The sequence below is a fragment of the Piliocolobus tephrosceles genome, chromosome 4 (assembly GCF_002776525.5).
Source record: "Piliocolobus tephrosceles isolate RC106 chromosome 4, ASM277652v3, whole genome shotgun sequence".
Lineage (NCBI taxonomy): Eukaryota > Metazoa > Chordata > Mammalia > Primates > Cercopithecidae > Piliocolobus > Piliocolobus tephrosceles.
In genome coordinates, this window is record NC_045437.1 from 8,730,024 (window position 1) to 8,746,518 (window position 16,495).

At 41.2% G+C, this 16,495-nt stretch overlaps 1 protein-coding gene across 1 annotated transcript in view; it reads right to left on the reverse strand.

Annotated features, from left to right (window-relative positions):
- SEMA5A (semaphorin 5A) overlaps positions 1–16,495 on the reverse strand; it is a 510,195-nt gene that overhangs the window by 335,357 nt on the left and 158,343 nt on the right. Inside the window, exon 3 of the mRNA XM_023218224.2 lies at positions 4,073–4,273. Within this exon, the coding sequence (XP_023073992.1) occupies positions 4,073–4,196 (124 nt within the window). The 5' untranslated portion in view covers positions 4,197–4,273. The remainder of the gene's footprint in view (positions 1–4,072; positions 4,274–16,495) is intronic.

A 16,495-nucleotide genomic window follows, 5' to 3' on the forward strand; every position in this document is an offset into this window, starting at 1 on the left:
GTGTGTGTGTGTGTGTGTGTGTGTGTGTGTGTGTGTGTGTGTGTGTGAAAAAGTTTTATTCTCTCCTCAGAGGAGCATTTCCTTTCTAAGGCCCTGTTCTCTTGGCCTGGGACCTACCTACTCCTCTTCAGCCAAGACAGAGATCCTCAGGAACTCCCTCCTCTCCTGCATCCACTCCCACCCACCAGCTTTCCTGCATCCTGGGTGCTTTGGCCTCCTGCCCTCCAGGCTCACTGGAGGTGGAGTTGGCTTCCTATAACTTAACTGGGCACTTGTTCCCAGCTGTTATCCCCTCCTACAGCACCGGGGTCTCTGCTTAAACAATCATCTCCCCGCTCCTCTCTCTTTAGCCTCTTCCTTCACCTCGTTCCTTCCCATCACCATTTTAGGATGGTTAAGTCATGCTCTTTAAAAAGTTGTTCCCTGCCCTTATGTCCCTGCATGGCTAACATGAGTTCTTCTCTCCTTTTATATCTATCATATCGTCCCTAACCTTCGATGTATCCCCACACACATCACCATCTGGTTTCTTCCCCCAACGCTGTGGTGAAACTGCTCTGATAAATGCTGCTTTATATCCTCCCAGAAGATATACTGAAGTCCTAACCACAGGTACCTCTGAATGTGACCATATTTGGAAACAGCACCTTTGCAGATGAATTGTTTAAGATGAGGTCATACTGGATTAGGGCTTGTCCTAAGTTCAACATGACTTATGTCCTTATAAAAAGAGAAGACAGAAAGACAAGGACACAGAAGAAGGATACCATGAGACTACAGACTAAGAGACTGGAGGGATGCATCCACAAGCCAAGGAATGCCAAACATTGCTGACAACCATGAGAAGCTAGAAGGAAGCAGAGAATGGTTCTTCTCTAGAGCCTTCAGAGAGAACACAGACCTGCAAACACCGTAATTTTGGACTCTGGCGTTCAGAAATGCGAGAAGAGACAATTAGGTTGTTTTAAGCCATCTAGTGTGTAGTAATTTGTTACAGCAGCCCTAGGCAGCTAATACAGTGCTGCTGACAGAATTTCTCAGAGTGACCAGTTCTTTTCCAGAACAGAAGCAACCAGGAAAGTCCCAGGAAAACCAGGACAAGAGTGTCACTCTTCCTTCTGGCACACACCTGCCTTGAACACTCTGCAGTATCTGACGCTCTGCTGGACACCGCCCTCTTGAAAATATCCCCTTTCTTGGTTCTCAGGAAGGCTTGCCCTCAACTAGATAATTCCATCTGGTGGCTCATAGGAACTCAGCCTTTTCCATCTAAAATCACCACACCCCTCATATCTGCTTTCTCTTCTTGATTCTATATGGAATCAACAGCCAAGAATGTGGGGATTGCGGTCAGGGTTTCCTCCTTGCTCCTGCTCTACATCTACTAATCCTCAACCACACTCCTTTTCCAATTTCCAGAATCCACCTCTTCTCTACATTTCTGCCTCCCTTCCCTTAATGCAGTTCCTCCTCCTGTTGGTCTCAGTAGCAGCCTCAGAATGGGCTGTCCCTGTCAGCATTTTGTCATCCTCCAGATAGAGGATAAACTTGTTCATCCTCTGATTGTTCATGCCTTCCAATGCCAGGCACCTCTGAATCCCCACTTGCCATGTGAGCCTCATGCCCTCTACCTCCTCCTCCATATCTTAAAATAAGATGTCCTGACTTCCTGTACGTGAGGCTTGCCAGGACCTGCAGTGTTTCCTCTCTCACTTCAGGGCTTATCACTCGCTCTTTTCCTCTCCATGGAAACTTCTCCTTTCACAAGTTTTGTAAACACCTTCTAACAATCACTTGGGATGCAGCTCTGGCATAGCTTTATCCTAGAAACCTTCCTCAACCACCATCCTACAGCCCAGGATGTGGGCTTAGAGCCCCCCCTCCTAGGATCTGCAGCACCCAACACAGGCACCTGTTAGGACCCTTCATAGAATGTTATGCAATGGCCCTTTTGGTTCCCATTCCTAAAAATAGTCTAAACCCTTTTAATAGGAACTGAGCATCTTCTTGATCTCCTCAATATCTAGCAAAGACCCTGTACACAACAGGCTTCTCCTAAATGTTCATTGAATGTTCACTCAGAATTAAAAACATGCAAATAAAATTACACTGAGATGCCATTCATGCATTGAGTTTTATCCAAATCCCAAAGCCTGATGGTGTACTCTGCAGGAAAGGCAGCAGAGAAACAGGTATTCATATCCAAGGCAACTAGAATGCAAAGTGGCGCAACCTCTATGAAAGAGAATTGGGCAACATTTCCAAAACCACATATGCATTCACCCTTTGGCTCAGAAATCACAATTCTAATAATCTCATTCAACGGTACACTTGCAAAAATGTTAAATAATGTTTATAGGAGGCACTACTCACTGAAACACTATCCATGGTCACAAATGACAGAAAATAACCTAAGCATCTCTCAATAAGGAATTTTTGATTAGTTTAGGGCTCATCACATAGGGGAAGCTATGCAGCTACAAAAAAAAATGAATGACATAAATCTCTACACTATTCTAGACAGTAGGCTCCAGCATATACCATTAGGTTAAAATAATGCTACACAGAGACAAGTCTATATAATAGCCACCTTTCATCTAAGAAAAGATAATATAAATATATGTTCGTATGTGTGTGTGTGTTGCTTTGCTTCTATTACGAAAGTAGCCTAACCCATAAAATATACGTAAATAGCTAAATGCAGAAACAGCTCTAGGATAGGATCAAGAAAACAGGAAGTGAAGCTAGACTCCTTTGAACACCTTTGCTTCAATAATTTGACTTTGAAACACTGCATAAAAACTTAATGTCAATTTTAAGAATTTCTAAAAATCAATAGAAAAATTAAACAAATGATAGTAACTGGGTCTTGGGTTGGTGCCATAACCACGCAGAAAGAAATTATTTCTACTGATTTTAAAGCAGTAATTTTGCTAATTTTGCTAGAATTTTCCAGTGACATATTTACTGTGAGGACCAAAAAAAAAAAAAAAAAGCGAGAGAGAAAAAAAGTCATTTTAAAGATTTTTCAATAATCAAAAACAACTAGGGTTGCATGGAGCTGTTATTCTAAAATGACTGAGTGTGTACTAAAGAAAAAAGGCAAATAAATCATTAGGTTGGTCTGCAGAGACTTGAGATTTTGTGCAAGGAAGAAATAAACACTAAGATGGGAAAAGTTAACAAAGACCCTAGAGTCCTGGAGATGAATTATAAGTACCAGGAGAAGCTTATGGTCTATTTTTAAAATGCTTTTCTTAGCACTGTCCACTGAGAAGACCTGTGGGCACATTTGGTGCTCAAAGCATCCAGAAATGAGTGATTCCCAGATCTATGGAAAGAAATACGTAAAAGGAATAGGAACATCTCGTCAACCCAGAGAGCAAAGAAGCTCTCAAAGATGACTTGGATGGAGTCAGAAGAATCCAGAAGCCGCTCTCAAGAGGTTACTCTGGGCTTAAAATGCTACAATTTCACTGTGTACAAGGATGTAAGCTACATGGATTAAAATACATCAAATATGTTAAAATTCATGTATTAATAATAATTCTAATAATCAAAATAAGAAAAAGGTAAACATAACATCTTATCCATCCCCTTTGGATAACAAATGAATGACCTCTGGGATATTAAAGAACCAACATACTTGTATATTTTTAAAAAATAAAAGTATAAATTGGTGGGGGGCAAGACTAACGCTTTGCAGGAAAATGTCATAGTGAAGAATTTTAGGCTTTCTTTAGTTTTGTTGTTATTTTCATGGTCACATTTTTATCCTTTGGTTCAAACACTTAGGAGGCCTGCAGTACCTGTTAAATAAAGGTGAACAGAAACAATGAGATTTTTTACCTTGGTAATCCCTGTCTTAGATCCCTCTTGAGGTAGTGATCAGTTTCTGGATATGAAATTCTAATGATAGAGGCTTTTGTATTTTTACCTTTATTTTAAACTATGTCCAAAACCAGGGTCACTGGATTATATAGCATTTGTGATGGTCTATTATCTTCTATCACTAAATACAGAATGTGCCTTTAGATGACGGCTTTGCATTCAGTGCTTGCTGGTCCCTTACCTTTATAGGAGATGACTGGGTGCTCAGCTCTCTGGCACTGAGTCGTACCCTGGGCCTCTGGGCGGGCGAGTCTCCACAGCCCCAGGCTTGAGAACAGCCATGCTATAACACAGGTTCCCTTCATGGTGGGCAAGGGGCCTCTGACTCTGGGCTCGTATCTTCTAAACAGAAGCTCTTCTTCCCCTCATGTGTGGAAAGTGCCTAAAACACACAAAAGAGAAGAATCGGATGACCGTGAGTTCATTTTCCGGTGGGTGGTCTTCTGGTAAAACTCCCTCACTAACATTAAGGTTACACTCTGCTGAGCTAGAGGAGAGCTTGGAGGGCTCAGACCAGCATATTTTGTCTACGTCATATCCCAGGCTGTATGAATGCATGCGGAGTGTGTGTATCTCAATACAGACCTCTCATTCTCCCAATAATTGCATGATATAGCCCATTTGTTTTAAATGAGAAATGCTCAATCTTAAGCTGTACTGTCATCACACTCACTCCTAAGGAATGTAGATTAATAGATGGGATTGGCTGGATTTCCCTTGGCCACCTGTCCTAACCCTTTGTGCAAACACAGGTCTATATGTGGAAACCCTACAAATACCTGTCCATCCCTTTTTAACATTTAAAAGACTTATTTTTAAGAAGGCCATGGCCATTGTCTTTTACCAATAAACTGATGAATATTATGCTACACAACTTTAAAAAATCACGATTTGCTAAATTCTGTATTTTGTGATGCAGGATAACCTTTTAAAATTGTAGATAATCTGCCTGCAAAATATCTGGCTAGAGATCAAGTGTGAATCAAATAAAATCTATATCGAGCACCTACTGGGTGAAATAAAAGTACTATGCCGGGAAACTTTAAAGATTATGAACAATTTAAATGATTAACAAGCATTAAAGTAATATAAGCCTGTAAAAATAACTATGATCCAAGCGTTAGCAAATCTTAAAAAGAACGGGAGTGCTGTGGGAGTCAAGGGAGAGTGTGATTGCTACAGAGAAGGATCTATGACGGGTCCATGGAGGGGCTCAAATCTGAGTGTAATGCTGGAGGATAAGGAGGATTTCAACAGATGGAGGTTTCTAGAATGACATTCCATTCCCAGGGAAGAGAATGAAAAGGCACATTGGAGGGGCAAGAGGAAGAGGTATGCAACATGTTTTAGGAATGGTGCGCCATACTCGATCCAGGAAATTTAAAGGGAAGCATTGGGAAGAGCTTACAGGGTAGGTTAAGATTTGGAAGGCAAACTACACTAAGGTGTGAAGTCTTTATTTTCAGGCAACAAGCTACCATAGTATACTAATGTTAGAAGATCTTATTAATATTAATAAGGCCATTATCACAATAGTGTACCTAGGAAATTAGGCAGATGAGAGCATAGAAATGGAGAAGACAATTTGAAGCCATTACAATTGTTAAGAAGAGAAACAAATGAAGCAGTGACTTTGGTGGTGTCAATGGGAATAAAAAGGCAAACACAGTACACAACGACTGTGGGTAAAGGAAACTACGGCAAATTAAAGATGGCCACAGATTCTGGCATTCCTCGCATTGAGAGGTGGAGCTATGTTCTCCACCTAGAATCTGGGTTGGTTCAGTGACTGCTCTGCTCATTTGAATACAACAGAAGTCATCTTGTGCTAGTTTCCAAGCCCAGGCCCTAAAAGCCTGGCAATTGCTACATCCTGCAGCTTAGAACACATTCTTTAAGACACTGAGACACCAGGTCAGAAGTCCAACTACACTGAGATGGCCATGCTAGAGAGAACACGTTTAGGTGCTCCAGTTTTGGGGTCACACATGAGCCCAACTCTCCAGCCATGAGTGAAGCTGAAACCCATTGAGTAATTTCATAGATACTATGAGAACAAAAGAATCTCTCTGTTGAGCACTGCCCAAACTCCTGACCCCACAAATGCAAAATATAATAAAAGAGTGGTTGTTATAATCTGCTAAATTTTGGGAACACAGAGCAGAGACAGCGATGGACTTAAGACAGATAATGTAAGTGACTTCAAGGATTGTGATGCCATTCATTTTAATAGGATAATCAACAGAGGGATTTTGTTTAGATGAGATTAGAATCTTGTGTGTGTGTGTGTGTGTGCATTAAGTTTAAGACACTTGGCCAGGCATGGTGACTCATGCCTGTAATGCCAGCACTTTGGGAGGCTGAGGCAGGTGGATTACCTGAGGTCAGGAGTTTGAGACCAGCCTGGGAAATATAGTGAGATTTTGTCTATACAAAAAATAAAAATAAAAATTGGTCAGGCGTAGTAGTGTGTGTCTGTAGTCTTAGCTACTTGGGTGGCTGAAGCAGGAGGACTGCATTAGCCCAGAAGCTCAAGGCTGCAGTGAGCTGAGAAGGTGCCACTGGACTCCTGCCTAGGCAACAGAGCAAGACTTTGTCTCTAAATAATAATAATAGTAATTAATAAATACATACATAAAAGAGAGAGGAATTGAAAGAAAATCCAGAGAAAACTGAGGTGGGAAGCTATTAGGGTTCCAGTAAAGAAAGTGAAAGAAAGGAAAGAAGCCTTCGTTAAAAAGGAGTGCTTATCACCTGAACAAATGGTGAGATTTCAAGACAAAGAAAACATAGATTTGAGGGTGTATCAAATTTCACAGTCTGTATTTTCTGAGTCAACCAAATGGGGAGGAAGGATAAGACATGATAATTTAAATTTTGAAATTGAAGAGTAGAAAAATTATGGGTTAATTTCATAGAGGTTGGTTCAATATGAATAAACCCGACCAGAAACCTGAAGGTCCAGCTGAGTTTAGAGTCTCTCATTCCCTCAATATTTACTGAGTGACAACTGCATACCCAGCATGTAAGAATTTGCAAAGGAACCAAGCAGCATGAGGTAAGGCCTATTGCATCCATAAGTAGCAACCATGGAGCTGATATAAGGAAGCCAAGTACAGACTCACCAGGACCAAGAACTTCAGAGCAGGCAGGAGGTTGGGGTCCTTAAGAATGGAAGGAATTGTACAACATTTCCACTGACCAAAACATTCAGGGTGGGCAGAGAAATAGGTAATGGGACTGCAAATCAAGACAAGGGAAGAGTATAGCTTCTGTAGGAACAAGAGATGCTGAGCATGAAGGTGGAGGATGGGCTAGGGAGGAAAACGGAGAGCCAGAGGCTCATCCATCCACCAGCCCACAATCCCTGCCCAAGTACAGAGCACTGTAATGGACAATGGATGAGCAAATGCTCATTGACCCTGGGTTATAACACTGAAAGTATGAGTTTCACTTTTGAAAAGAAGTTACAGTGTGCAACACCGGAGTCTGCTTTAGAACTCCAGTCTAAAGGTAACCAGATGAAGTAGCCTATCTTTTCTGAGCCTCCTGACCTGAGACGTAAGATATGAAATTTTATCAAATTATGTATTTTAAAATAAGCACTGGTTAGAGGTGCTTTAGATGTGATTTCATTCTGTTAAAAGCAAGGAGGTTTGGGGCACCCATACCAGTTCAGGTAAATTATCACAGTCACACATCAAAACAGATCAGCAATGATGAAGATAAAAGGAGAAGGATGATGAAGTGGCAGTCAACCCTTAATACATGCTAGCTCTGTAGTAAGCATGGTGCCAAGCACTCACACCCATGCCTGGCACCCAACAGCCACCCAGAGCCATATCACTGGTAAGTCCACTCTCACAGAGCAGCAGGCCACCATGGAGATGGATGGGAGCACTGTCCTGTCATTATCTCCAAGAATGAGTGCAAATCAACTAGGGACTAACAGCACATTCTTTTCTTACACACAGTTTTTCAACGTGCACATCTAAGCCAAGATAGATTCCCCTTCTGCTACTGATGAAGGGCATCATCCAGACCTGCTTGTGACTGAAACTGTCCTTTATTTACAATGTGCCGCCCACTCTGATCTTAAGACATGTGACGTTAGAAGCCCTAACATCTTTGCCTCCTGAATGAAAGGAAGAGAAAAATAACATAAGCGTCTGAAATGCTCTTTCCTTGGGATTTGGAAAGCAACAATTAGAGAAGAGGGGAAATGACACATACGGAGAACGAGTAGCTAAAATGAAACACGTAGTTCGAGGGGGATGAGCTGAAATGACATGTTTGTCATGTTAGGAAAGAACATTTAATGAGAACAGGTAATTTTTTGAGGTTTATAATTTTCAGACTATAACGTATTACCTTTTTTCTTAAACTAAAGGTACTGTAAACTGTCATTATGGTAAGGTGACAGGAAAGGGCATTTATAGTCTTCATGTAGAGACGTGGGCTTTTTTGAGCAGCTTACCATGGAAAGCTAACTCCTTGAAGAGGCTTTTCCTCTAAATAGACTCAGCTTTAAATACCAGGTACCTCCTTCCTGGACTCAGCAGGTCCATCTTGCACTGAATCATGGAGCTCTTGCCTCCCAGTGGTGTAGGAGGAACACATTTATACCAGGGCTTTTAGTGCTCAAGCTCAGCACTATTGACATGTTAGTCATATAATTCCGTGTTCTGGGCTATTCTATGCATTTAGCGCATCCCTGGCCTGTACCTACTAGAGCCAGTAACACCCCCCTCCCATGGCCAGCTTTGCACCAACCAAAATTGTCTCCAGACACTGCCAAATTGCCCCTGGTTGAGAACCCCTACAATAGAGAGATAGATAGATAGATAGATAGATAGATAGATAGATAGATAGATAGATAGATAGATAGATAGATAGATACATACATACATACATACATACATACATACATACGCATACATGCATAGATAACTTCCTCTTTGGAAGTTAAACGAGCTGCCATGACTTGAAAGATTATTCAAAATATGCTTATATAAAACACCAAACTAAATTTGTGTTGAGTCATTCAGGCAAAATTTCAAAATATATGAAATTCCTGTTAATTTCAACTACGTGCTACATTTGGGAAATACATTATGAAGGAATTTTCAAAGGATCAAAGTTGTTCTAACATCATCCTACCAACTCTAGAAAAATAAAAATACACGACGTGAGTTAATATGAAACAAATGATTTTGCCAATATGAAGATTTATTCTAGAAAGCCAGTTTGGGCGACAATATATAAGCATTTTTGGTGCCTCTACTTCAAAACCCCTGAAACCCCTAAACTTCCTTTTATTTTCCTGATGTAGGAGGATATCTCTATAAGCTTGATCTAAATAAGTACAACTCTGTATAGAAGTGTTTGTGCAATAAATAACATTTCTCATTCACTCCCACGCTACAACTGAAACTGAATAGGCTTTGGGGACAGAAAATAACTGCTCCTTTTAGGAAAAAAAAATTGCTGTCAGATAAAAAAGAAATCAAAGGAATAAAAGCTTCCATGAGGCGTTTTGCTTAGGGAACAGTGTCTAACCAGTTATTAATAAATACAGATCCAACATAAGCTTAATGTACTTTTCAGAGGAGGCTGGGTTTCTTCTGAGCTACAGGCCTATCATAAAGATGGATATAGCCTAATCTGTTGTTATAGTCCAGAGAGTCCACAAACCCCTCCTGGGCCCATCCCCTACTTAATGGCATTAGAGACTTCCTTTGGCAAGAGGACAAAGGAGTCAGGTGAGCGAGCTGACCCAGTGAGGTGGCCTCAGAGGTGTCTCAGGAAGTCCTGCCCCATGCATGTCACAGCAGGACCATCCTTAGCACCAAAAGGCTGAAGCATATATTAGAGGGGATTGCTGCATGTGTGTCTCTTAATTAGGAACAGTTATAGCTTGTTATAATGTAAAAAACATAACATCCAGGATTTGCAGACCTGGAACATGCTTTTCTTTTCTTTTTTTTTTTTTTTTTTTTTTTTTTTTGAGACATAGTCTAGTTCTGTTGCCCAGGCTGGAGTGCAATGGCACAATCTCGGCTCACTGCAACCTCCACCTCCTGGGTTCAAGCAATTCTCCTGCCTCAGCCTCCTGAGTAGCTGGGATTACAGGCACACACCACCACACCTGGCTAATTTTTGTGTTTTTAGTAGAGACAGGGTTTCACCATGTTGGTCAGGCTGGTCTTGAACTCCTGACCTCGTGATCCTCCCACCTCAACCTCCCAAAGTCCTGGGATTACAGGCATGAGCCACCGTGCCCAGCTGGAACATGCTTTTCAAATGTTTGTTTTTGCATTTGTTCTTTCCATTTCTTACCCCTGTTTTAGGGGATCAGATGAACTGCTCACACAGAAACTGGAGTCCCCTCCCAGACTGAATGCAGCAGAACTACTAAAGAATCATTCCAGCAAACCAACCAACCCCGAAGCCATGCCCTACACATCCTGTCAGAGCCAAAGATGGGGTCCCATGCATGATTGTCAGCTGCTGCCCAGTAAACAGTCCTGCCTATTCAAGAACTCAGGATTCAGCTTCTGCCTTTCAAAAAAAAATCATGCTTTTCCAGGAATAGCTGAGAATTAGTTTCTTCTTAATCTGTCTCCACTACTCACACTGCAAGACCTTCCCTGTGGTCACTCTCGCCTCACCAGGGTCCTCAGAGGCAGCCTTGCACACTCAGTAGCCACATCCGCACCCTTGCTGATGCCATGAGCCCCTCATCTGCCTAGTCCTCCCACTGCTCCAGGTACAGACTGTCTTCCATGATCACACCACGGTGGCTGACACCAGCCGCAGTGGCAGCTCCTCTCCAGAAACCCAGAGGGGACATTAGAGTGCCTGCCACACCACTGCTTCCATGGGAAAGGTTGCCTTGGATAGACTCAGACCTTCTGTGTTTCTAAGTCTTAAGTTTTGCTTCTGTCTTTCATTGTAAACAATCTACACACAGTTCCGATGCCAAGTGTATGTGCTCCAACATGCTGAATTGGCTGCCTGAACGAATCCGAGAAAACAGAGCTAGTGTCCTACGGGTCATTTATAATCCACCCATCCCCTGCCACTGAGTGAGCCTATTGTGAAGTGGCTTAGGCCCTTGGTACATCTGAGACAAGAAATGACTCAAGGACTCCCAGAATTTGGAAAGTGAACGAGGAAAGAGAAATCACCTAGTCTCTCTTCCCTCTTTGTAGCTCAGAGAGATTAAACAGTGCATGTGGGATCAATGGCGCAGTGCCACATCAAGACAGGTCCTGCTACCTTCTGGCTGTTTATATTCTACAGCCGGAGCTCCCTGCTCAAGCTTCTGAAACCACATACTTGTGGTCACAAGGTCACATGACCTGATCACTCCCAGACCAGGAGCATAGTCTTGTCTCTAGCGAAAATAATTAGGGACAAACCTAAGGCATGAAAACAGGCAGTGTCTCCAGGGTGTCCGTAATCCGTATTAATCCAGCCATATTGAAGGATTCCTTCTGTGGACAAGGTACAGCTTTCTAAGACAGGACTGAGGATGAAGAGGACGGTAGCCCCAGGACTCCCAGATCACCACTCAGGGTAGTCAAACAAAGAAAAATCTCTTTTTATATTTATGAAATAAAAGTAGCAATAGAAGCAAAGTTGTCAGAAACAAAGAAGGAAGAAACCCTCCTGAATGGGGAATATAGAAACCGTGATCTTTAAAGAGGTTCGAGTTAGAGTGTTCAATGAAGCAGGAATAAACAATCCAGGAGAATCAGAGCCCCGGTGTGTTCAGGACTAGAAGGAATGTATTACATGAATCTATGCTCTTTTCTTGCTGTTGTATCAGATATTCTAGGTACCGCGCAGGAAATGGAATTAAATAAAGAATCAATAAAACAATAAACTTAAATCAATGCAATGTTCAAGCAAATAGATTCTTCTAATCTTTTTCAAAAACAATAACTGAACATTTTATTATTTGGGAAATACAGTGAAATTAAAGGTTTCCTCTTATTACATTGAGCCCATAAGGGGAATCAGGATGTTCCAACAAATATATCACATCTCTTCAATTTTTATAGTGCCCTTATCAAGAAACAAGATCTTTTTTATATTATTTGAACCAATGTGTCTTGATTGCCAAGTTTCAGCTGAAAGAAGTTTGTCATAAATGAATCAGGGAAACATCTTTAGGAATGTGTTACTGAAACACGGACCACTCTTAACTCCAGAAACACCGCTCACTGCCACCTTCAGGTAATGGAAGAAGTTGGCTTTGTTACCCATAGATTTTCATCACATGTGAACTCAGAGGAGATAGAATTTTATGGCTATATAAAAGGACCTCATGATATAAAATGGAAAAAAGCAAACATTAAACTATTTTATACATTTCAATAATGGTTCGGCTCCAGTGACCTTCTTTTATATCTCTCTTCAAAGGGAATTGTTATTACACATTTGTCTTCTTCCCCTTGTTTAGCTCCAGATCGCCTGGAGGAACGATAAAAATAAATGAAGTCCATTAGATAAAATTATTATTTACACAAAGGCAATATTAATTTTATCTGTCAGCAGGTTTTAAAACTAAGTGAAAGTTCATTCAATCTACTTCTGTGTCAGCTAAACCAACAAAAGCCCTTTCTAAGAAAAAAAGAAAAAAGTACTTAAATAATGGGCTTTCAAGGCAATGTAACTACCTGGGCAATTTCGAAAGAATTTACCTAGAGACATTTCCTCAGGGCAGGAAAATCATGTGGATACACTAAAATATTCCAGTTATAAATGGCGCTCACCATATGAAGTTACTATTCATAGCTCTCATTCGCTTTTAGCCAAGATGTACAAGAATGGAGCGCCATTTTCTCTCTCGTCCACCGCACGATGTGGAGTCTATGCCCAAACAGAAAAGCAACGCTACCACAGTGGGAAGAAAAGACGATACCTTTCTACTGTCATCAGTCTGGTCAATATCACTGATCACTTCCCGCTTGTGAAATCCAGGGAGCTTATGCAACTAGTCATCTCCATGGCCTTTGTGACCACTGACCTTTCCTTGAATATCTCCTGACATCCTCTCTTCCCTGGATTCTGTAACTCCCCAATCTCCCTGAATTTACTTCACATCTAGCAGTCTCCTCAAATGAAAGTACACGCCAATCTCTTCTGAATGTGCATTGTTTTCTCCATCTACACATTCTCAGAGGCCCTTGTCTGCAGACCCATATGATTTCACATGGTCTCTAAAAACTGGTGGCTCTCAAATCTAGACCCTCTCCCCAACCTCTGTATACAATCTAGACCCTTACATCAAAATAGGGGTATTTACATAAAAAAGCCAGTGTAACAGCTCTAAAGCAGACCTCGTTATCTGTCTTCATCAGCTGTCTCCCTTATGTCTCCTTCCTCTCATAACTAACTATACCATCACTCAGTCAACTCAGAGCTCAAGGGACACCCACTATTCCCTCCTCCTCCATCTTCCCAAAACTCACTCCTCATTTTGTCAGTGTCTTGACAATCCTTCCCTTACCCACTTCTGGAATCCAGGCCCTCATCTCCATCCTGACCAACATCCTGTATTTCTTACCTCTGCAGTTTCAACCATTTGTTGTTGTTGTTGTTGTTGAGTTTCCTTGCTGCTAATCCCAACCCTTAAGCATCACCTCTAAGGAGCCTTCTATGAATTTTTTCCCACTTTTCTCTCGTCCCTATCTGACCCCACTGTACGTTGATTCTCATTCCTATTACAGCCTTTATCATCCTGAACTACAATTACCTGTGTATCTGCCTCCTTCTAAAACAAGGCTATGAAAACCTCAGTCTCCAGACAGTACTGGACATAGTGCAGACAAACAATCAACACTTGAGAAGTGGATTGATGGAGAAAAAGAATGCAAATCCACATGTGCCTCTCTACCTTACCTCTGTACCTCTTTACAATATTAGCACTTCCATTAAAACGCTATCCAAGTTCCCATTTCTTCTATGACTCTGCCATTCATTGTCACAGATGTTTTATCCCTCTTTTAAAATTCTCTTAACATCTGGTCCAAATACAAAGATTCCCATGGTTTTGAAAAATGTCGTTTCTAAATGTCATAATTTTCCAATTAATGGTCAAAGGGATGAAGGGATTACTATAGTCAGACAGACTAAAAAAAAAAAGGGGGTCCCCTAGACCTGGAAACATGAAAGCAGATGGAAGATATAACCAAATGTACGAACCCTGAGGGGGTCAGATAAGTTATTCCAGCACAGATAATTCGCTGGAACCACTTGAAATGTCAAAGGACAAAAAAGGAGGACATTACAATTCACAGCAGAAAGAAACTTACTGAATTAATAATTTTAGGCTAAGAAATACAAATACCTTAAAATATCAGATAAATTTACAGTAAATAGACTGCTAATATGCTTAGATAAACTAGACTATTTAGCAGAAAGGCCTCTGATGTGATGTTTTCAGATTTTAGTCAGGAATAACATGGTGTATATCCGATGAAACCTCTTAAATCCAATGGACTAGACATGTCAATGTTGATACATTTGAGTTAATTAAAATTTGTCACAATCTTTGGTCTCAAAAAAAAAAGTCAAACCTCTAGAGCATTAATTATCATTTTTGGTGAGTATATTAAAAATAAAAATAAGAAATCCATCCTAAAAATTACCAAGACATATCCTATAAAAATCAAAGATTTCACTAAGTAGACAATAAAAAGGATACAAAAAATGCCAAGTAGGTTATGTACAGTACTCAAACATCTTTTACAGGTTTCCTGAACTAAACCTGTAAGATAAGTATTCTCATTCCTTGCTATTTCACAGACGTAGAGTCAGGACTCAAGGAGGTCCCATTGCCAAATGGAAGAAGTAAAAATTTTTAACAGCTAAGTCCCTGGCCCTACAACCCAGGGTCATCTTGCCGTCCCCTCACTTCTGCCAGGATTGTCTATTGCCTAAGGATTGGGACCCATGCTAGACACACAGGTCATCCGGCTGAAGACATTAAGCTGATGATTTATTTCTACCAACGAACTTCTTGTCGATCCTGAAAACGTGTTTTCTTAGAGATGAAAATTTCACTAAGTATAAAATTTCACTAAGCTGCAGCATCGTTCACTGACTGTGCGACCAGAGACCTCACTGACCAGGATTTAATCCAGCAAATGCCACAATAGCTTTGTCCGTGTCATGTGCCCTCCTCTGTCCACCATCTATACACCCTTGCTTGAGGCAGGGGTGGAGGGGCGGAGTGGGCCCGTGGCTCATTCAGTCCCACGACTTAAATAACATTTACCAGCTGGTGAATGTAAGTGTACATATCACCTTCAACCTGTGCCTGAAACTGCAACTTCCATCTGCCTCTTCACCTCTACCTGAGACAAAGAATTGCCTCCAAACTAACCGGGACCAAGCAAACCACTGGAGATCCCCCTTCCCCAACCTGCTTCTTGGCTGAGTCTCCGCCATCACAGCTGGAGTCATTTTGGATTGCTCTAATTCCCCCTCACAACACTCTAAACCGTAAGAAAATCCCGTCACTACTTCCTCAAAAAATGTTTATCGCACCCCTTCTCTCTCGTCTGCTACTGCAATCCCACCTCAAGCACCTTCCTCTCTCACCTGGACTTAGCAGAAGCTATTCTAATTTGTCTTGGTGTTTTTCACTCATGCCCCTCAAAAGTCCATTTTCTGTGTTGCATCCAGATAAATCTTTGTAAAGAGCTCATCTGGTTAAGTCATTTTCCCCTGTTCAAAAATTTCCAATAGATCTCTTTGCAACCTCCCTAAAATGCAAGATCCTGATCCCCACCAACAAACCCTCCTCCATGGCCACCTCCCTATTTCTACATGATCTCCAGCCTTCCTGTTCTCTGTGCTTCCACCACACACATGCACATGCATGCATGTGCATGGAACTGCTTTCTGGTCTTGAAACCCACCAAGCTCATCACCTTGCAGATGGCACTTGCTGGTCCTTAGATCCTAGATCTTTTTCTAGATTCTCCCAAGGTCCCTTCTCACTATTCAGGTTTTACTAAAATGTCACGTCTGCCGGAAAACCTCCCTGGCCAGGCGGGATAAAGCACCTCCCTTTTACTCCATTATTAGATTCCATTATTATTTTTCTTCTTCATATCACTTAAAAATACTTAAAATTGCTTGACTGATATATTTGTGAGTTTGGGGATTTTTTTTTTACATCCTATTATACGAAATTGATTTAAAGGATCTACAATTTTCACAGCTTCTTCTTTTAATGTGCTGTATGTACATCAAAATATCATGTTGTACATCTTAGGTACATACAAGTAAATAAATAAACAAAAATATTCCATAGGCAAACAGATACAGGTATATTCAGTACCTTCAAACGAGGTAAATTGAGGCTGGGAAGCTTCAGTAATGGGACAGAATAAAATATATTGGCGAGCTCAATGACAGCAAAATAGTTTCCAGAGGCCTTTGTCCTCAGTCATCTCAGTGATATTGGATACGTACGCTTGCATGGGAGGAATAACAGGACTTACATTATTATAGTCAGTTGATGTCCTTATGTGAGTCCTGTTTAACCCACTGGACTACAAGTAACTGGAGGACAGAGATTTTA